The sequence below is a fragment of the Salvia splendens genome, chromosome 4, assembly GCF_004379255.2.
Source record: "Salvia splendens isolate huo1 chromosome 4, SspV2, whole genome shotgun sequence".
NCBI classification, from domain to species: Eukaryota; Viridiplantae; Streptophyta; class Magnoliopsida; order Lamiales; family Lamiaceae; genus Salvia; species Salvia splendens.
Window position 1 is genome coordinate 14,304,673 of NC_056035.1, and position 21,523 is coordinate 14,326,195.

The window sequence follows — 21,523 nt, forward strand, 5'->3', positions numbered from 1 at the left end:
TAACAAAATAGTGAACATGTAATATATATAAAAATGATCTTTAACTAATAATACTATAAGTAAAGTGGTTCAGGTTTCAATCATAATGTGAATCAAAAATTCTATCTTCCCCCTCTTATTTTCTTGCAATTCGACGTTCATAATGTGAATCAAAAATTCTATATTCCCCCTCTTATTTTCGTGCAATTCGACGTATTCTTAGACTTATAAGAGCATCTACAACGCGCGCCGCCCGCATTCCGCGTTTCGTGCAGGAGGAACGAAACGGGCGCGCGACGCGTTGCGGACATGCGTTCCGTGCCCAGGCCGTGCCCATGACGTGTCGTGTGCCGTCGTCGCGAGACGCGGCACGGCCTGCGTCGCCACGCGCTTCGGCGACGTGGCGCGCCCCTGCGTCGTGCGTGACGCCCACTCGCCGGCCAGCGAGTGGGCGTCGTCATTTATGACGCAATAAATCTTTTTTTTTTAAATTTAAATTTATAAAAAAAGATTTAAAATGTGTTAACGGTAATATTACCGTTTTATATCCGTTTTTTCTTTTTTTTTTAATTTTTTTTACTCTATAAATACTCATAATTCATCCTCATTTCACACACAACTACACATCTATTCTTCCTAAAATCAACTTCATTTCCTCTCCAATTTTCATCTAACATCTCATCAAAAAATGTCCGGCGACGGCAACTCTGCGGTGACGGCTCCGGCGGGTGGGATCTCAACACGTTTACCGATTGGGGTACCATGTACAACACACTTGGTGGTTCCGGTTCGTCGACGCCGGGCACGGCGGGTTCGGCGACGCCAGGTGGGTACCAACCACCCACTTTCGACGTGGATGCATACGCTCGACCCTCCGCCCCGCGGTATTCGCAGGGATTATCCCAGATTCGGGAGGATTTCCCCGTTGAACCCACTCTGGGAGGAGGCCGAGGCGGGCGAGGAGGAGGCCAAGGCGATGGAAGCTCCAGGGCGGAGTCGGAGGTGGGCGAGGAGGAGGAAGAAGAGGAGGATCTAGGCCGACATTCGTACAGCAACAACGAAACGATGGCGGTGTACCACGCCTGGATCACCGTCTCGTACGATCCCATCGTCGGTAATCAACAAGCCCACAAGCGCTTCTGGGAAAAGGTCACTGAGATCTACCACCAGATTTAGCCGAAAGGCTCCCAGAAGCGCACATATACAATGTTCCGCTCTCACTTTGGCCGAGTCGACAAACAGGTCAAAAAGTTCTGCTGCATCTACTCGACCGAAGCGGCGCACTACCAAAGCGGAGCTTCGGGAGCCGACATTCTGAGGGCGGCTTTGCGCGTTTACAACCAGGACACCGGCAAACAATTCAGATTTGTTGATGTTTGGCAGGCTGTCAAGGACGAGGAACGGTGGGCCGGTGGTGTCCGCTCCAGCTCGGGCTCAACCTCAAAGCGCACGAAGCACACGACGAGTGGCCAATACTCGTCTGGTGACACCGGTGAGGGCAGCGGCGGAGAAGAGGGTGCACCGCAGGAGTTTGCGGGTACGGCCGGGGATGACGGGGGATCCAGCCGTGCGCGCCGTCGGCCGCAAGGGACGAAGGCAGCGAAGGCGGCTAGAGTGAGGAAGGGCCGAGACGAATCAAGCCAGGCGGGCTCGGGGGGAGGCTCGAACACCCTTATGGCTGTGTACATGACCGCCACAATGGCGGACACTTCCCGCTTCTCGCCCTCCCAATACGCGGCCTGGTGGAACGAAATTGTGCATATGGCAGCACAACTTGGCCTTCCGACTCCCCCTCCACCTCGACCGCCTTCGGGGGATGATTCGCCGGCAGAGTAGTTTTTTTTATTTTCTTTAAATTTGTATTTTAAATTATGCAACGTTTAATTTTTTAGGATTTTAATTGTGTGTTTTTTATTTTTAAGAATTTTAAGTTGTAATTTTTTTATGTTGTGTGTTTTTTAATTAAGTGTGTTTGTTTTAATTGAATTGGGTTGGAAATAAAAATAAAAAATGAAATTGAATGAATAGTAATTTAAGGAACGGTTAAGAAACGGATAAGGAACGAAGGGTTGCAGGTTCCGTTCCTTAGTTAAGGAATGGAGTTAAAAAGTACAGTGGGGCCCGCAAATAGTAGTTTAAGGAACGGTGGGGGAACAGCGTAGTGGATGGCATAAATATCTTCTTCTTCTTTTTTGCAATCAAGGTGAGAATGAGTTTGGATAACGCTAAGGATGGATGAAGTGAATGCTGAGACACAAGAAGGAACAATGCGAAGGATTTGTGTTTCCAACAACAAGTCGTCGTTGGGGGACGACCAATGCCGAAGTTCAAATAAAGGTGTGACCCGTGTGACTTACGTGAGCCACTTCCGCTCGCCCAACAACAATAGTCTGGGTCAACATAGTATATTTAAATTTTATTTTTGCATATTACTCCTTCCGTTCCCAAAGAATATGCACTTTGAGTTCAGCACAAGTTTTAATGCAAAATTGTGTAAGTAAAAGAGAGGTAGAGAGAAAAAGTAATTAAAGTATTGTTAGTGGAGAATGGACCTCGCCTTATTAGAGTGAAAAGAGTTTTCAAAATTGGAAAGTGCATATTCTTGTGGGATAGACTAAAAAGGAAATAGTGCATATTCTTGTGGGGCGGAGGGAATATATATTTAGCATATCTTTAAAATACATAAGCAAAAAATTTTAACAAAGCCCAGCCCAGCCAAGCCATGGGAACTGCGACTACGGATTAAACCAAAATTTCACTTAGATATCAAAGGAAAAACAATTTCATAATAACTCTTGATCACCAGAACTTTGAATGAAAATCTTACTCATCAATAAAGATTTATCAAAGTATAGATAAACAGGTGATATTGTCCAAAAAATAGTACGCGGCAAAAATAAACACAGTTACATGTAGAGTCTTTACTTATAATAAATGGGTGAATCATCAAACTTTGCTCAACATCCTCAACCATCACCGATCAATCTGCAAATTATGAAGGTACTTAGTGAACACATTGACGAAATATACACATATACATACACTGCAAATATTGTCAAGTCATCTCAGTAACACTCGAGAGTTTTCTCTTAAAATGTCCGAGCTTACCAAATTCTTTATGCAATTGTACAATCTAAGCTCTCTCTATACTTGTTGCAATATCTGAACACCAAGTGTCGTGAAGATGGTGCTCTCCTAAACTCCTACGACAACCTACATCTTTCTCCAACCGGGGAGGTGGCCACCTCCTAGCGGCCTCTACTATATCACCTTTGTTCTGTGGAAGGTCACCTTTCACGGTCACACGTGTACACTAAACCGAGTAGGGACACCACCAGCATTCCAACTCGAATTCGATTCTTAAAGAATAATTTTTTATTCTTAGAGCATCCACAATAGTAGCCGAGCCGGCGGACGAGCGACCGACGAGCTGCTCGTCTGTCGCGCTCGTCCATTATTGTGACCAGCGAGCGGTCGATGGACAACCCCTCGTCCGTCGGATAAGGCGCTCGTCCGTCGCGCTGTCAGTCGGCTCGTCCGCTATTGTGGGCACCCGACGGACGAGCGCACGGACAACCGAATTTTTCAATTATTTTTTTGAAAACAACTCTATATATACGGCTAGTTCTAGTTCATTTTCATCTGCACCACTTGTATTAACGAGTTTCTCTTCTTTCTCTCTACATTTCTCGACATCCCTAAATGGCTAGTGGTAGTGGTAGTGGTGCGGGTGACAGTGGTTGGGATGATGAAGTATAGCTGCGAATCCGCGAAGAGATATGAGCCTATGCGTTCGCTGAGATAAATCGCCTGATGAGGGAGGCCTTGCAGTAGCCGCAGCCAGGGGTACCTCGCCCCATCCAGCATCGAGTTGTAGTATACCGCGACCACGTCGCTGCACACCAACGGTTGTTTGACGACTATATCACTGAGCAGCCGCGGTTTGGGGACAACTTCTTCCAGCAGTGTTTTAGGATGCACCGGGATCTATTTATGCGTATCGTGAACGCTTTAGAGCGTCGGTACAAGTACTTCCGATTCAGGGAGGATGCGAGTGGCAAACCCAGTCACTCGCCTATACAGAAGTGCATTGCTGCAATTAGGCAGTTGGCTTACGGAGGCGCGGCCGACATGTTCGACGAGTACCTCCATATCGGCGAGACGACTGTCAGTGAATGTCTTAAGTATTTTTGTCAGGGCATCATTTAAATATTCGGGGAGAGGTACCTGCGGAAGCCTACCCCTCAAGACTGTCAGGATCTGATGCATATGCACGGGACGGTGCATGGGTTTCCCAGAATGTTGGGCAGTATAGATTGCATGCATTGGGAGTGGAAGAACTGCCCCACCGCCTGGAAGGGGCACTACACGACCGACTTCAAAGGCAAGAATCCCAAAATGATCCTCGAAGCCGTAGCTGACTATCGGCTGTGGATTTGGCATGCATATATTGGGGTAGCCGGGTCGAACAAAGACATCAACGTCCTCAAGTCGTCGCTCCTTTTCAACGAGCAGTGCATGGGCGTCAGTCCGACCATCAGTTTTTGTCGCGCAACGGCAACCAGCATGATATGAGCTACTATTTGGCAGATGGGATATACCCTAGGTGACCCATCTTAGTGAAGACGATCAGATGTCCAATCGAAGAAAATAAGGTCTACTTTGCGAGCCGACAGGAGGCAGCGCGCAAGGATGGGGAGCGGACATTTAGTGTGCTCCAGGCTTGATGGGCGGCGGTGAAGGTCCAACCCGTTTGTGGTATGACGACTGCATTGCTGATGTCATGTGCGCATATATTATCATGCACAACATGATCGTCGAACAAGAAGGTCCAGAACTGACTGATTGGACCAATGAAGATGACGACGGGCCAAGCCACGGCGTGGCCACCGCCAGTTTACGAATGTGGATACCTCATGATGACGCTGGACGGCTCCAAGCACATGCCGACATGCGCCAACAAGAAGCCCATATTCTACTCCAGCAGGATATAATTGAAGAGTTGTGGGCGCGAAGGAGTGCACGTTGATATTTATAATGTAATTTGTTGAAATTGTGTTTTTTTAATTGTACTTTTTTAATGTTTTAAATTAATGAAATTATGATTGCAATTTGTCCGTATTCGTGTCGAAATTTTAATTCCGTATTACTAAAATGTGAATTTGTTTGTTGGGATGTCCTAGTGCTTGTCCACTATTGTGCAGTGGGATGTCCTAGTGATGTGGCAGTGGAGTGGGAAGTCCTAGTGACGGGACATAAGGTGTTTTTGGGAAGTTCTAGTGCTAGTCCGTGGGGAAATCCTTCCTATTATGGATGCTCTTAGATATATGTATAATTTTAAATTTTGAAATGAAAGGAATAAATATAAATATATAATATTATAACATATTAGGAGTATTAATAATAAAAGAGAAATCTAGTATAAAAAAGCAACAAATCTGCGCTGAAGATCTAACTCTTGCGAACTCTAGAGAATTTTGAACACTAGATGATAGACGGACGAAAGAACCAACTGAGCTACAAACGTATTTGAATATTGTTATATGCATACTGTCTCAATTGTAGTTGAGTCATTTTTTTTACTTTGTTTTGAAAAGCCCAAGAGCTCTTGATTTCAGCATGATTGATTACAACCATAAAATTATCCTTAAAGAAGACTCCTCACCATTGGTCCCCGCATGATTGATCACAACCATAAAATTATCCTTAAAGAAGACTCCTCACCAATAAGCACAACATTACCATTACAGAAGAATATCCTATACTACTAATTCAGGAGCTATTAGAAGTTGTGTTATTCTCAAAAATAGAACTACGGGCTGGATACCACTAGATAAGATGAAGCCTGGTGATATCAAGAAGACTACTTTAAGGACACACAACAATCATTACGAGTTTAATGTGATGCCAATCGGGCCCACTAATGCACCAGCCACCTTTCCAAAGCATCATGAACTATATTTTTAGATTATTTTTTAGGAAGTTTGTATTAGTTTTCTTCGACAATATATGGTATGAAAAAACTTTCTTTCTCAATTTCTTTGCAAAATAAATTCATAAAATCGTCTCTCTTTTAAAAAATGCTACAACATGGGTTGTTACTATTATAGCACTTTTTTACTTAGGGATAAATTTGAATTTATTTTTACTGTATGTATATATATTAATTTTTTATGAAGTAAATATAATTTAATTTAAAAATTTGAAAATACACTGACCGATAAACAAAACTAAAAAATTAAATTAAATCAATATGCATGGGTCTATTTATAGTTCACTATTGCAAACTTTGTTATGTTTAGGATCCTAACTTAATCATATTGATCGATATAATTCCAATCATCGTGGTTAAAATATAAAGTATGTTTCTCAAAGTTTCTTCCTCTATAATCTAGGACAATTATTGTGGAAAGTTTCTTCCTCTATACTCTAGGACAATTATTATGGATAAAATATGAAGCATGTTTACTATGGATAAAATATGAAGTACGTTTCTCAAAGTTTCTTTTAACTTGATGATTGAAAATAGAGAGAATAATAATGGGTTGTAGTAAAGAGAATTAGTAATTAAATTTTTTTTATGGATAAAATATAAATTTAAAGGTGCGCTAAGCATGATTCGAATTCTTGTTTGGTCAATTCATATGCATAAGTAATTAAAATATGAATGGAGAGGTGAGAGAAAGTAATTATTTATGTAGTTTAATTTCCATTTATCGGTTATAATTGGTTGACCAATCAGCCATAATATTTAAAAAAGTTTAATAGGATAGATAATAGTATTTATATTGGAGTTATATAAGATAATTAAATGATGTTGTTACGATTTGTTATGTTGAACAAAAAATTGAAAAATAACGAAATCACTGAACCGGGCCGCCGGTGTAACCGCGGAACTGGTGGATTGTTGAACCACGGCGTCCCTAAAGACTAAACTCAGTGATCGCAATAGACTGAAGTGGAGAAGTAAAAGCATGGCGTTGGGAGTATCGATATTCAAGCCGCGCAATGATAAAAGAGAGTATCAAATTCGAAGGATTGTGTTCTGCAAAACAATCTGCAAGTTCTCATCATTAGCGATGCAGAAATTGACAAGGTCTGTAATTTATGGTTGAGAGTTTTCGTTTGTATTGTAGGTTTCGCGGGAATCTGAAATTGATTAGGCTATTTCTGAATTTTGTTGTTTGGCTTGGATTTTCCTTTTTATTGTGTGCTGCTTCGATGGATGTTGGTGTCAATTCTTTCAGTGGGGCTCGAAGGCCTCGCTAATGCTTCTGTTACTCTAATGCGATTCTATTACAGAGACAAATAAAAGCAGTTGATTCTGGTCAGCATTTTATCTTGAAGTTTCTCGATTAATCCCCTTTGATGCTCTCTCAGAGCATCTCCAATGGTCGGCGTCACCACCGGAGCGCCGATTTTTCGCCCACGCCGGTTTGACGCCGAACCATTGGAACTGGCGTGGGCGAAATCGGCGTCAAAATCGGCGTCGCCATGCCGATTCCCGCGCTGACGCCGGTTCCCACGCCGATCCTCACGGGCGCCATTGTGGCTCCCGGATCGGCGCCAAACCGGCGTCGGATTTAAATATTTTTTTTTTTTTTTCGCAAAACACAATATATACGCGCGTTGAACCTCATTTTCATTCGCACCACTTGTTTTAACGAGTACTCTCTCTCTACCTTACTTTCTGTACAAGATCAATAACGAGCAATGGAGAACAACTACGAAGGTACTCCAGTTAATCCCGGGGGATGGTCTCAGACTCCCCCGCCTCCCGGTGTAGGGTCTCAGACGGCCCCGACTCCCGGGGCAAGGTCCCATACTTCCCCGGCTCCTGGGGGAGGTGGTTGGCCTCCAATGAGCGGGTACTACAACGTGTACCCGTGGCAGCAGATGATTCCGGGGTGGGCACCCGGCATGCAGCCCCCTATGCAGATGATGCCGGGGTGGGCACCCGGCATGCAGCCACCGGCGCAGCAGATGATGCCACCGGCGCAACATATGATTCCACAGTCGCAGGCGACGCACGGGGGGGACAACGCCTATCGGCCGACTTTTGATTTTTCCACCGGTTCTTCGCACACATCGACCCCAACGGATGCACAGTATTCGGAGACCTTCTCCTTAGCGGACTTGGGTTTTGATATTAACGACGTTTCTGAAACTCTCATTCAAAGCCAGGGAGTAGGGCGGGGTAAGAAGAAGGGCAAGGCGAAGAAGGTCGGCGAGTCGTCGCAGCCCCGCGCCGAAATCCGGGGCCGGAGGAAGTGGACGGACGCGGAGAACGTTGCGGTTGCCAAGGCGTGGGTGAGTGTTTGCGACGATCCTCTCGTTTCAAACAACCAGAGGATCGTCAACTTGTGGGCGAAGATAGCTGCAGCCTACAGGGCATTTTGCCCTGAAGGGAGACCGTGCACCGGGGAGGAGGTCCGGAAGTGCTGGGACCGAATCAGGGCTGGCGTCTCTCGATTTTCGGGTTTGTACGCCAACGCCCTCCGCATGCAGACCAGTGGCCAAACAGAGGAAGACTGCAGGAGGATTGCGGAAAGAGCCTACCCCGATCCGGATAAGAAGTACTATGAGTTCACCTACTGGAACTGCTACGTTGTGCTCAACGAGTCGGAGAAATTCCGGGCAGGCGTCGACGCTGGCTGGCCGAAGAGGCAGAGACTGAACTATACCGGAGATTATAGCGGCAGCAGCGGTGGTTCGTCAGACCTCCCCGAGACGGCCCAGGAGGTCCCGACTCCTCGGTCGTTCGGTCGCCGACCTCGCCCGGTTGGGCAAAGGCGGGCGCAGCAGGTTGCGAGGGGGGGCACACCGAGTTCCCAGGATGTCCATTCGGCATCCCCCCTCGGCAGGTCTACCGAGGAGCTCAAATTCTTCGCGCGCCAACAAACGCGCGCTCAAATGGTGAAGACCTTAGCCGACTTCCAAGCGGCGGTGGACCCCGAGGTGAAGGATTTTCTTCGCGTATTGCTCCAGAGCCAGCGTGAAGAACTGGAGGCGATGAGGAGGGACACCGACGGGAATAGCCGCGGCGTAGGTGGCGACGGAGGCGGCGGCGACGGCAGTGAAGAAGCGTTGGGCGACGACGGAGACGAGGACGGCGGCGATGAGTGATTTTGTTTTACTTTTTTAAATTAATGTACTTTTTACTTTTTGTAATTTTTTTAAATTGTTGTACTTTTTTTTAAAAGTAATGTACTTTTTAAATTTTAATATTATTATTCGAATTTTCCGTATTTGTCTCGTAAATTAAATTATGTATGTTGATACAATTGTAAATTAAATTATATAATTGTTATTAGTGATGTGGATAGGTAGTGTGAAGGCTATTTGATGGCTATTTGATGTCCAGTTGATGTGGCAAGCTGATGTGGCAGGAGAATTGTAGTGCTGATGATGTGGCAGTGTGAAGGCTATTTGACGGCTATTTGACGTCCGCCAGCATTGGAGATGCTCTCATGGCCTCCCTTCCCCCTTATCCATTTCATCTTAGAGAACCACAAAATTTTGCTATCTGATGTAATCAGGTACTTCATATCAAGTCTTTATAGGTTAATCGCAGGGATGCATTTATAAATAATTTAATTGCGGCAATCAGGTGCTGAAGAGAACTAATCCACTATTTACATTTGTTTCTTATAAATACAGCTTCAGAAACATTTACTAACTGTGAAAGACCAGTTCAGTACAGGTTGGTATTGTTAGCTTCATGTTAAATGTTTTTCACCACCAAGCTTCATCACCTTATTTATTTGTTGTAAACAGAGATAATTATGCTCTAGTACGTAACAGTATCTATCATTTATCTTGGTCCTTGATGCACCCTCTTATTATCTATGGTCTTTTGCAATGCACATGCCGGAAATTGGGATATTTTGGAAGTCTGGCCAAAAGAAAGAGGATTGGATACTAGAAAGGATCTTCTGCAGTTCTATAAGGAAAATTATTCAGCCAATCTTATGCGTCTTGTGATATATGCAAAGGGTAGTAGATTGATAACTGACTGTCACCTGGTTTATATGGTCTTGCTTGGCATGTTTAATATATGAACTTTTGTAGTTGGATTGGTTTAGATGTGAAAGCCTTGTCCGGAGCTATTTAGAGTATATCCGAAATACAAATAGAAGCTTTATCAGTTTCCGTGGCCAGCCTTGTGACTCAGAAAGCCTTCAGGTAGTGTTGGAGCATCATTACTCAGTATCTTTAACCTACCGAGTGGCAATATTTATTTTTTTCTTTATATGATGATTAACTGTGAGTATAAACCTCTGTGGGAATATTATTTGGAATGTTTCAATGTTTTGCTCCTTTTAAAACTAAACTTTTGAGTGAGATCCTCATTTATTTCCTTCATTATTTCTTGATAATAAATGCCTCACTTGTTATCATTACCATCAAATTGCTACAATGAACAGTTCCATATTTCAGCGCCTCTTGGGCATCTGCCTTGGTTACTGTTGCAGTATAGAGTCATGAAATGACATCAACGAGTCATTTGTCAATTATTAATGCACCATTTAAAAACTTTTAGCCATTGAGATGACAGAGCTTGAAATGTTACCGTGCCACCTTTGCATGGTTATGTATTAAAGACTAATGTCATAATCTTTTCCTCTGAAATTCTTTTGTTGAAATGCAATGTTTAATTGCTAAAACTAAGTTTTGTGCAATGTCTCTACTTTGTAAGAAAATAGATTATATCTCCATGGTCTATTTCTCAGATTCTTGTGAATGCAGTCTCAATCAACTAATCTAGGAAGGTCATAATTAAGTTGAAATTTGTATGGCCAATAACACCGGGAATTCGTCATTACAATGAAGGACCAAGCAGTTATCTGAGTCACTTAATTGGCCATGAAGGAGAAGGATCTTTGTTTTACATCTTGTAAAACTGGGTGGGTGTTGAGCTTCCTTTCCATGCATGCCCCCACTCCCCCTCACTGACTTGCTGGTAGGAAAAAATGTCAGAAGATTTTGTTCTGTGCTTACACCCTCCCATCTCAGCCCCAACCATGTCAAAAGAATTTTTTAATGATAAACTGGCACTCTTATCAGTTAAGTTTTCTGGCTTATGGTAGTAGTTTGAATCTTATCTATTTTGTATTGGGCTATATGTTGGGATTATTTCTGCAGAACTCATGTGTCATATACTTGAGCTGCCACTACTACTGACTACTAGGCATTGATTCTTGGCATTGGTTGTGGTGGTTGAGCTGCCGCTGCTGTTGCTCACCAGTAGTGGCGGATCGTGGTAAGTGCTGCTGGTGTTGGCTGTTGAAGTCGGCATCAGAGGGAGGGTGCCGGTCCATCCGAGTGGTTTGAAGGTAGTGAGAATGAAACCTGCTGCTATTCTCATTCCAATATCCAACATTTCAAAAGACTAAAAAATTGGCCTCTTCACCCAATACATGAGTGCATATATATATGCATAGATAGTACTGGTTTCTTGAGCTCATGTTTTTGGCCAAATATAGGGAAGGGTTGGTTAATGACTTTGTGAAATACGTTTTTTTAATGGAACTAGACGTACAGTTATATCGATTTTGGGGATTAAGTAATTAAACTTAAATTATCATTTGTTAGTCTTGTCTAAATATTATGCTAGCTAGTGTCCTTTTCTTCTTTCACTTCTTAATGAAGCAGGATATATTATCAGAAGTAGTAGTATTATTACAAATAAAAGACTGTTTATTATTTTCTAGCAGATAATAATTAGAAACTTAAAATTGTCAAAGTTGCTACCCGATTATTTACGTTTTTTGTTTTTTGTTTTTTGCTCGCTTTCTTTGCACGATACATGGTGATGGTGCCTTCTATTCTATTTCTACGAAATTTTTCTGTAAATTTTTTGGACAGTGGCACCATTCTTTAATAATCTTTGTAAGTAAAATTGCTAACATTAAATTGAGGATTTAAGAACAAAATTTCGTATTCAAGTAAAATCTCAAACTATTACCATTATAACAAGTTTAGTTCAATCACTAATAGTAACTATCTATACGAGAATTTTGAACTCTAATTTCCAAAATTGAAAAACATTAATGCAACCCAACTAACTACAAAAAAAACATCCTTCTTCAGATCTTTTTAACAATCCCCGCCCCACCCAAATCTCACTGCTTAAATGATTCATAAAAAAGGTATTGGTTTGGTTGAAAATTGAAATACCACCATTAATCATTTACGTGAAAAACAATTGATACTAGTAGAGTATTTTTGAGCAATAGCCCTTCGTCAAATAATTAGTTGATACATCACCATCCCACATCACCATCCATCAAAGCAAAACCAATTAAAATTAATCCAAAAAGTTAATATTAAAAAGAATAAAAATGAAACTTAGCAAGTGACGATACCCCCCAGCCTGTACTTTATCATTGCTTCTTACCAAACTGTAGTTACAACTGCTCGTCTTAGATTCAATCTTAAGGCAAAACCAGCTCCACTATCCCCTTTTCTGTCGGCAGCTCTCCCCACCCCCCTTAACGAGATTCAGACCAAACAACAAGTAGTCAATGCTACACTGAATTTCCCAAGACTCAAACTTTTTCTTTCCTTTCCGCGCCTCCACCATTATTTCCCTTCTTGCTAGTGTCTGCTTTCTTGGTGGGGGTTTCAAAACTCAACTCTTTACACTCGAATTGATTGAACCCCCGAAAATATGCTAGTCCAAGATCGCATTTTGCCCACTTCTGATTCGCCAAAACTCCACAATCATCGCAAACCCTTTTCCATCACGTCCAAGAATCTCGATCTATCCACGTGGACCTCCGAGAATCTCTACAAGATCGTCACGATTCTCCTCCTCATCGCCACCGTCGCCGCCCTCTTCTTCCTCCGCAACTACTCCACCGCCGGCGGTGACGCCGCGGCGCTGCTCTGCCTCCAGTCCACGCAGTCCCGCACGATTCATCCCAAGTTTCCGAATATTAATTGGAACTCTATCGACCGCATTGTTGACAAATCCACGCCGTTTGCTAACTTTCGATCGGAGAAATGGATCGTCGTCTCTGTAGCGGATTACCCTTCTGATTCTTTGAAGAGGATGGCTAGGATTAAAGGATGGCAAATTCTTGCCATCGGGAATTCTAGGACTCCCAAAGATTGGGAATTGAAAGGTATTGCATTTATTTCTCAGCTTATGTTAGCAATTGATTTGAGCTGGATTTGCTATTTCAGTTTTAGATGGCATTGATCCTTTTCCTCTCTGTGTATGTGCTATAATTCTCAGCTTAAGTTAGTAGTTGAAATTGAGCTAGTTGGATTTGCTTTGTTAAGTTCTAGATGTATATCATTGATGCTTTCTATCTGTGTGAATGTGTGTTATGATTTAGATTTGTAAGTTAATATCGCTAGATCGATTCTTTTAGGATATTGAGTTGTATTCTGTTGCTTCAACAGGGGCGATTTATTTATCATTGGAAACACAAGCTCAATTGGGGTTCAGAGTGGTTGATTACCTGCCTTACGATTCATATGTTCGTAAAAGTGTGGGTTACTTATTTGCCATCCAACACGGTGCTCAAAAGATCTATGATGTTGATGATAGAGGCAACGTGATAGGTGATGATATAGGAAAGCATTTTGATGTCGAGTTGGTTGGTGAGGGTGCTAGACAAGAGGTTATTTTGCAGTATAGTCATGAGAATCCCAATAGGACTGTTGTGAACCCTTACATACATTTTGGGCAGCGGTCTGTTTGGCCGAGGGGATTGCCATTGGAAAATGTGGGTGATATTGGCCACGAGGAGTTCTACACAGAGGTCTTCGGGGGGAAACAGTTTATACAACAGGGTATTTCCAATGGGCTACCTGATGTCGATTCTGTATTTTACTTCACTAGGAAGGCTTCATTGGAGGCGTTTGACATTAGGTTTGATGACCGTGCCCCTAAAGTGGCATTACCTCAGGGCACAATGGTGCCTGTCAATTCATTTAACACGATATTCCATTCGTCTGCATTTTGGGGTTTGATGCTTCCTGTGTCGGTTAGCACAATGGCCTCTGATGTCTTGAGGGGGTATTGGGCGCAGAGACTTTTGTGGGAGCTCGGTGGATACGTTGTGGTATATCCACCCACCGCTCATCGGTATGACAAAGTTGAAGCATACCCTTTTTCAGAGGAGAAAGATCTTCATGTGAACGTGGGCCGTCTGATCAATTTCTTGGTGGCGTGGAGATCTAGTAAGCATAGGTTGTTTGAGAAAATCTTGGAGTTGAGTTACGTTATGGCCGAGGAAGGGTTCTGGACGGAAAAGGACCTGCATTTCACTGCTGCTTGGCTTCAGGATCTTCTTGCTGTCGGTTACCAGCAGCCTCGTCTGATGACACTTGAATTAGACCGGCCAAGGGCAACCATTGGTCATGGCGACCGGAAGGAGTTTGTTCCTCAAAAGTTAGCATCTGTGCATCTTGGAGTTGAGGAGATCGGAACAGTGAATTATGAAATCGGGAACTTGATTCATTGGAGGAAGCATTTTGGGAATGTGGTGCTTGTAATGTTCTGCAGCGGACCTGTTGAACGTACTGCATTGGAATGGAGGTTACTATATGGCAGGATATTCAAAACAGTTATTATATTATCTAAGGAGAAAAATACAGATCTTGCCGTGGAAGAAGGCCAATTGGACTATGTTTACAAGTATGTGATTCTTAACTCTGATTTCCTCTCTATGCGCTCCACTTTTGTTACTCTTTTACCCCTTAATTTGTAGTATGTAAAGGGCCGCAACTTAGTTAAGAAACAGCTCGTCTATAACTAAGTCTTGTCAAATTTCTCACTGTAGGCTACGAGGCTTTCTTTTGTCGACTTTTTCTTTGCTGAAGCTGAGGGCAAAAAATCTTTAGCTCACTAAACTCAGTAGAAAGCAACATTTTGCAACATTCTGACAATTTTTTTAGCTTACATTTTGTACGCTTTTAGTTATTGGTGAATGAGGGAAGCTTGTGATCTTCTTCGTTCTCATTTAGATCATCTCTCTATTGTTTTCAGGTATTTGCCAAAGGTTTTTGACAGATACTCCAGTGCAGACGGCTTTCTGTTTCTCCACGATGATACCATTCTTAATTACTGGAACTTGCTCCAAGCTGACAAGTCAAAGCTCTGGATCACAAACAAGGTAAATATTGGATTTTTCACTTAAGTATACATGATTGACTTTGAAAAACTGGTGATCTCGCCCCATCTTATAATAATGGATGTGTTTAGGTGTCCAAGTCATGGACAACTGTCTCGGTTTCTGGCAACTCGGATTGGTTTGTGAAGCAAGCTGATATGGTGAAGAAAGTGGTTGCTGCAATGCCTGCTCATCTTCAAGTCAATTATAAAGATAGTGTAAAAGATCACAAAGACCTTGTAATCTGCAATTCGGAAGTATTCTACATCCCTCGACGTTTTGTTGCTGACTTCACTGATCTTGTCTATCTCGTGGACGAGATGGACGTCCATCACAAAGTTGCTATACCAATGTTCTTTTCAGCAATGGATACGCCTGAAAACTTTGACTCGGTGCTCAACTCAATGAAGTATAAGCAGAAGCTACAGAGCAACTCGACGTTGTTCTACTCTCCCGAAGCCCCTGCCATTCACCCCTGGAGTGTGACGAGCGAGCACGACTTCATCAAGCTGATCAGAATCATGGCAGCCGGGGATCCTCTGTTGATGGAGCTCGTCTGATGTCAAAAATAAAGTTAGACTTTTTTCCTGCAATTATGTATTCACTTTCATGGACAAATAAATACATACTACACAAAAGATTTTGTTTGTACTAATATTCTTTCAGGAGGAAGAAGGCTTCCTTTGTAGATCTTTTATTTTGGAAGCATTGCTTAGGTGTAGATCTTGCCTAGAAACAGTTAGTTTTGCTTTGGTATGTTTTCTTGGAAATGTAATGTGTACATTCGATTTAATGTTCATTCTTACAACATATTACATGTTGCTTCCATCAAATTCATTCAATTTTGGTGTCTCCAAATGATTAGAATCATATAGCAAATGCTTGTTTGATAAAGTTGAAAATTTATGTGAAATCAGTATCTTGACATTGCTACAAAAGAAGCAAACCAACAACCCTGTGGAAAATCAATACAATGCGGGCAATTGGCAAAAGAATTCAAGCAGACAGAAGAGCCTAATGTTATTTGCAGTGGAGAGTAACAGTTTTGTTTTCAATGTGAATCTCAACGATCAATTCCTTCAATCTTGTCTTCAACTTCAGAGTAAAGCTGCCTTAACCTCTCAATGTTCTCTTCAGAGGTTTCCCAGTATCCTCTCCCATTGGCCTCCAAGAAAGTCTGCAGCAGCTTCCTGAAGGAGTTGGGGTTGGTGCTCATCAGCCTGTTCAGCATCTCCTCGTCTTGGATGAACGTCGTGTTCGCCTCCTCGTACACCCAGTTGTCTACCTGCCCCGACGTTGCGCTCCACCCTACAGTGTTGGTCAGCCGCTTCTCAATCTCCCGGACCCCCTCATACCCGCTCGACAGCATCCCCTCGTACCACTTGGGGTTCAGCAGTTTCGTCCTCGCGTCCAGCCTCACTGTCTCGGACAGTGTACGCACCTGCACCATCACCACACAAAGCCAGCTCAGCCAAAACAGAGACAGTTTTCATGGTTATGGTTAGATCATATGGAAACTAGCTATTACCTGTGCATTGGCTGTGGTGGTGTCAGCAATGTATGCACTCGGCTTCTTTCCGTCTTTCCGGAGGTTCTGCACGAGGTTCGTGGGGTCCGAATCAAAGTAGTGGCTAACGTCGGTGAGGGAGATCTCCGAGGAGTCGAGGTTCTGGAAGGTGGCGTCGGCCGTGCTGAGAGCCATCTCAAAGATCTTACGCTTCTCGGTCATGCCTACACCGGGGGCGTCGCTGTCAAAGGCGAACGACTTCCGGCTCAGGTACATATCCTGCAGCTGCTTCTCGTCATTCCACGAGGAGTTCTCGACAGCAAGGTTGATGTTGGAGGAGTAGGAGCCGGAGGCGTTTGAGAAGATACGCGACGCAGCCTCCCTCACCTCAACTCCCAGCTCCTTGGCCTGCTCCAGGGCGTGCTTCCTCACGTAGTTCTGCTCCACCGGCTCATCCAGCTCCGCCACCATCTTCACTGCCCGGTCGAGAAGATTCATCTACAAAATGTAAAGCCTTGTTAGCAAATTAGGTCATGTAGTGTGATCGATTACACCGCAAATTTAGACTCTTGGATACCTGGTTGATGAAGAGGTCTCTGAAGACACCGGAACAGTTGACGACGACATCAACCCTAGGCCTCCCAAGCTCCTCGAGGCTCACTATCTCCACGCGGTTCACACGTCCGAGCCCATCAGTCACCGGTGTGACTCCAATCATCCAAAGAACCTGAGCCAGAGATTCACCATATGTCTTGATGTTATCAGTCCCCCAAAGCACCAAAGCAACCGTTTCCGGATACTTCCCTCCGTTGTCAATCTTCTGCCTCTCGAGCAGCCTCTCCACGACGACCTTAGCGCTCTGCATAGCCGCAGTGGTTGGGATGGACTGTGGGTCCAAGGCGTGGATATTCTTCCCTGTAGGCAACACCTTCGGGTTTCTGATGGGGTCCCCACCTGGCCCTGGCTCCACGTACTTCCCTTCCAGTGCTTGCTTCAAGCTCCCAACCTCGTTGTCCGCCACAATCAGCCTCAAGCATTCTCCCAAGAACTGGAATAACACTCTCAGCTTCTCTCTGTCTGCCCTGTAAAACTTGGTGTTTGATAGGTATTGAATCCATGGCTCATTCACACCAAAGCCAAGGATTGACGTCAACTTATCAGCTACCTCAACAACCTGGCCTTTGCTGTTGGTGGATCTCTCCACAAACGTGGTGATTGCCCCACGTGATGTCTCAGTGATCTGCCGGAGGAGCTCTACATCTCGTAGGACTCCCTTGTCGCTCCCTCTGTAGATATCTTCGATATCTCTTCCCACAGTCTGAGCCAATATAGACGGGAGAGATGTAATCTCCTCCTCTGCTCGGTCCAACGAAGCAATGTTAACTAGTGTTGCCACTGCCTCCATTGCAGTTGGAGGCTCACCAATGACATGAAGGCCACAGGGTAGCAGCCTTGATTCAATCTCCATGATCTTTGCATACACCTTTCCTACGACAAGATCACGCTCTTTCTGAGCAAGCTCGACTCCCTCCTCAGGTAGATCCACGTCCTTGTCAAGATTGCACTGCTTGGCAGTGCTGATGATGGAGCTCACAATCTGCTGGCCACGGCCTGAATCCTTAAGAGACTGGTACGAGGAGATCAGCTCACTGAGCTGCTTGAGCCCTTTGTAGAGGCCAGCATTTTCGGCAGGAGGGGTCAGGTAACTGATGGTGTTTGCATAACTACGCCTCTTGGCCACTGTAGCCTCAGATGGGTTGTTGGCAGCGTAGTAGTAGATGTTAGGGATGTTCCCGATGAGGCTGTCCGGGTAGCAGGCATCACTCATGCCTACTTGCTTCCCGGGCATGAACTCAAGGGACCCGTGGGTGCCAAAGTGGAGGACCGCGTCCGCCTTGAAGATCCTCTCCACATACGAATAGTATGCAGCGAATCCATGGTGAGGGCTGGCGGATTTGGAGAAGAGGAGACGCATGGGGTCTCCCTCATAGCCGAAGGTTGGCTGCACACCGATGAAGACGTTTCCGTACTGCTTTCCATAGACAAGGAGGTTCTCCCCGTCTGAGTTTAGGTTACCGGGGGGCTTCCCCCAGTTCTCCTCAAGGGCAGTGGCATACGGAGTCAGCTTCTGGTACTCACGGATGCCCATCTTGTAGACCACGTTGAGGTTGGGGCTGTTGAACTGAGCCTCCTTGTCGTGGATGATCTCCTCAATCAAGGCTTCGGAAGTTTCTGGAAGGCCATCGACATTGTAGCCGTCTCTCTTGAGCTCTTTGAGCACAGAGTAGATGGAAGTGAAGACATTCAAGTAGGCTGCAGTTCCTACATTGCCTTTGTCTGGTGGGAAGCTGAATACAGTGATTGCTAGCCTCTTCTCTGCCTACAACACAGATATCATGATCATATATTATGATAAGTACATCTTAAACTCAATGATAGAGCCAGCATCTCTATCTCTCTCTCTCCAAACTACTCAAGAAAGAGATAAGTAAACTATGATGATAGATACACAAGGCCTAATTTGTTGAGGTTCTATACACAAACAACTTGGATCACCTTATTCTACTAGTATTGCATATGACAGCAAGCAATACAAAATTTTTTAAGAGCATGTGATCCATAGTAAGTAGCATATAAAATAGAATCAGTTGGTACCTTTGTTTTCCTCTTGAGTTCAGCCCATCTGATAGCTCTGGTGCAGAGCTGCTCCACTCTCTTGTGAAGAGCATGAGATTTCCCTGTCCTCGGATCCCGGCCCGAGAAAACGATAGGCTCCATGCCACCATCAAGCTCAGGGAGAGCTACCTGCAGAGCCACCTGAATAGGGTGCAGCCCCAGGGTGCTGTTGAGCCACTCCTCCGTCGTCTGGAACACCAATGGCAACGCCACAATGTAAGGCACATTGAGCTTCATCAAGGCCTCCACGGCCCTCGGGTGGTCCTGCCTGGCAGGCCCCCCAACAAGAGCAAACCCAGTAAGTGACACAACCGAGTTGACCATTGGCTTCTTGGTCACCGGATCAATGAAGTACCTCTCCACAGGCCCAGAGAAGTCGAGCCCCCCAGCGAAGATCGGTATCACCTTGGCTCCCCTAGCCTCAAGCTCCATGATCACAGCCACATAGTGGCTCTCATCACCAGTCACAATGTGACTCCTCTGTAAAACCAGCCCAATCACAGGTGCATTCTTGCTCTTGAGCTGCTCATTAGCATCTCTTCTCGTTGCATACCAATTCAAATACTCCTTCACATCATCATACATACAAGGAGCCAATGGGTGCCAAATCCCACTATCCAAGTACAGAACAGGATCCGAATACCCGATGTTCGCCCCCTTCAAGGCCGGCACATATGAGCCCGAGATCATCTTCAAGAAGTTCACCAAATTATCAGGTGATCCCCCGAGCCAAAACTGCAGGCTGAGAATATACAGCCTTGCATCTTGAGCCTTATCACTAGGCAGATACTTCAAGACCTTAGGCAGAGTTCTGACAAGCTTCAACATGCTATCAGCAAAGCCTGCATTCGATTTGCCCTTCTTCTTGAAGAGCTGGAAAAAGGGGCTTTTCGATTGGCCGAGCTGAGACATGCTGAAAGATCCGAGCTTGTTGAGCCTCATGACCTCAGGCATTGATGGGAAGACAAGCACAGCATCAAGCCGGTCTCTCTCCTTCTCCACGGCAGTCTTCACCTTCAATGCGAGCTCCTCCACGAAGATGAGTGATCCGATGAAGATGTTGGCATCTTCGAGGTCCTTGCAGAAGCTGTTGTAGTTGTTCACGTCTCTGAGCTCCTCCACGAGGTAGCCCACGAGCTCGAAGGAGGCGTACTGGTTGCTCTTGTTGAGGGATTGCACTGCTGCTGTGAGGGAGGATTGGTACTGGGCCTCGAGGACGACATACACGACCTTGACGGTGGTGAGGTTCGATTTCTCAGGCACGATTCTGCGGACTTCCTGCGTGGTCTGCGTGAAGAGGCCGTTGCCAATGGCGGCACATTTGAATTTCTGGTTGGTTTTGGCGGCGCTTCTCTTGGGGAGGAAGGAGTGGAGGAGGTAGTGCTTTTGTAAGAGGGATGGGACCTTTACTTCTCTGGAGTTTGGGAGTGTGAATGGCGATGAAACCAAAGAAGACGCCATTGCTGCAGGAAACAGAGCACTGTGTTTCTTGATTGAAGAGACTGATAAAAATGGAGTCTTGAATGTATAAACAGTTGGAGAAAAACAAGGGGAAAATTGTATATGTATATATGTTGGTTGTCCGTGTAGAGAAAGATTGAAGGAGGAGAATTGATTGGAAAAAACAGAGAAATTTTTGAAGGAAATTCAAGAATTTGTTTCTCAAACTCTCCCCTTTTCTGGGGGGAGGGAGTGTGGTTAGCTTTTTATAAAATTGTGGTGGTTTTTGAGTTGATGGTGAGAAGAGGGACACGTTTAGAGAAGGGGTGGGGTTGGCTTACTTGTACTTTTGGTTATCTAGTAGAGCATTTATGATGAAGCTCCTCGAGCTCTGATTGGTTGAGCTGGATTTCATCGAATTGCAGATGCAAGAAAGTGTGGATGAGAGAGGGACTGTGGGTGCTTATTCTTGTGATCCTCCTTCAACAACAGGCTTCATATCTTCTGGGTCCCAGAATACTTTTTTATCTTTTGTTTTTACATGTAAATCAGCAAATGTTTGATGAATGCATGATTTATTTTCCACCATAACTTGATACCTTTGGTGAAATCTTTTTCTAGTGAGTCGAACAAGTAAAGATAGTTGTTCAATGAACAAATGCACTTGGCTCAGTTTCAGTTTCACGAGTTGTTTATAAAACAAGTTTAATTTTAATTTAGCTACTTGCTATATTGTCAATTTTATTTCAGGCCACTTGTTAGAAATATCTGCAACGGGGGATGAATTATAGCA

General features: G+C 44.3%; 2 protein-coding genes and 1 long non-coding RNA gene across 5 annotated transcripts; 2 read left to right on the forward strand and 1 right to left on the reverse strand.

Moving 5' to 3' along the window:
* Positions 1-6,739: 6,739 nt before the first annotated feature.
* On the forward strand, positions 6,740-11,560 carry LOC121799249. Of its 3 annotated transcripts, XR_006050225.1 has the most exons (3): positions 6,778-7,075; positions 9,369-11,045; positions 11,125-11,560. It is a non-coding gene; the product is annotated as an uncharacterized LOC121799249 (long non-coding RNA). The 3 variants fall into 3 exon arrangements; XR_006050226.1 differs by having other exon boundaries at positions 6,740-7,075; positions 9,344-11,560; XR_006050224.1 differs by having other exon boundaries at positions 6,740-7,075; positions 9,369-11,560.
* A 796-nt stretch (positions 11,561-12,356) lies between these two features.
* On the forward strand, positions 12,357-15,940 carry LOC121798745 (probable glycosyltransferase STELLO1). Its single transcript, XM_042197894.1, has 4 exons — positions 12,357-13,109; positions 13,393-14,632; positions 14,984-15,110; positions 15,200-15,940. The coding sequence occupies exons 1-4, from the start codon at positions 12,653-12,655 to the stop codon at positions 15,665-15,667; spliced, it is 2,292 nt and encodes a 763-aa protein (XP_042053828.1). The 5' UTR covers positions 12,357-12,652; the 3' UTR covers positions 15,668-15,940.
* A 52-nt stretch (positions 15,941-15,992) lies between these two features.
* Positions 15,993-21,023, reverse strand: LOC121798743 (magnesium-chelatase subunit ChlH, chloroplastic-like). The gene is made up of 4 exons (XM_042197892.1): positions 19,270-21,023; positions 17,192-18,994; positions 16,636-17,112; positions 15,993-16,548 (listed from the first exon to the last, which is right to left on the reverse strand). The coding sequence occupies exons 1-4, from the start codon at positions 20,749-20,751 to the stop codon at positions 16,171-16,173; spliced, it is 4,140 nt and encodes a 1,379-aa protein (XP_042053826.1). The 5' UTR covers positions 20,752-21,023; the 3' UTR covers positions 15,993-16,170.
* Positions 21,024-21,523: the final 500 nt, after the last annotated feature.

Excerpts from the sequence above, each read along its gene's own strand:
- LOC121798743 (XM_042197892.1), bottom strand. The coding sequence starts at position 20,751 with ATGGCGTCTTCTTTGGTTTCATCGCCATTCACACTCCCAAACTCCAGA. Across the intron at positions 18,995-19,269 it reads AACTCAAGAGGAAAACAAAG|GCAGAGAAGAGGCTAGCAAT; the intron begins GTACCAACTGAT and ends TCTGTGTTGTAG. Across the intron at positions 16,549-16,635 it reads CCACCACAGCCAATGCACAG|GTGCGTACACTGTCCGAGAC; the intron begins GTAATAGCTAGT and ends GTGATGGTGCAG.
- LOC121798745 (XM_042197894.1), top strand. The coding sequence starts at position 12,653 with ATGCTAGTCCAAGATCGCATTTTGCCCACTTCTGATTCGCCAAAACTC. Across the intron at positions 13,110-13,392 it reads CAAAGATTGGGAATTGAAAG|GGGCGATTTATTTATCATTG; the intron begins GTATTGCATTTA and ends TTGCTTCAACAG. Across the intron at positions 14,633-14,983 it reads CAATTGGACTATGTTTACAA|GTATTTGCCAAAGGTTTTTG; the intron begins GTATGTGATTCT and ends TATTGTTTTCAG.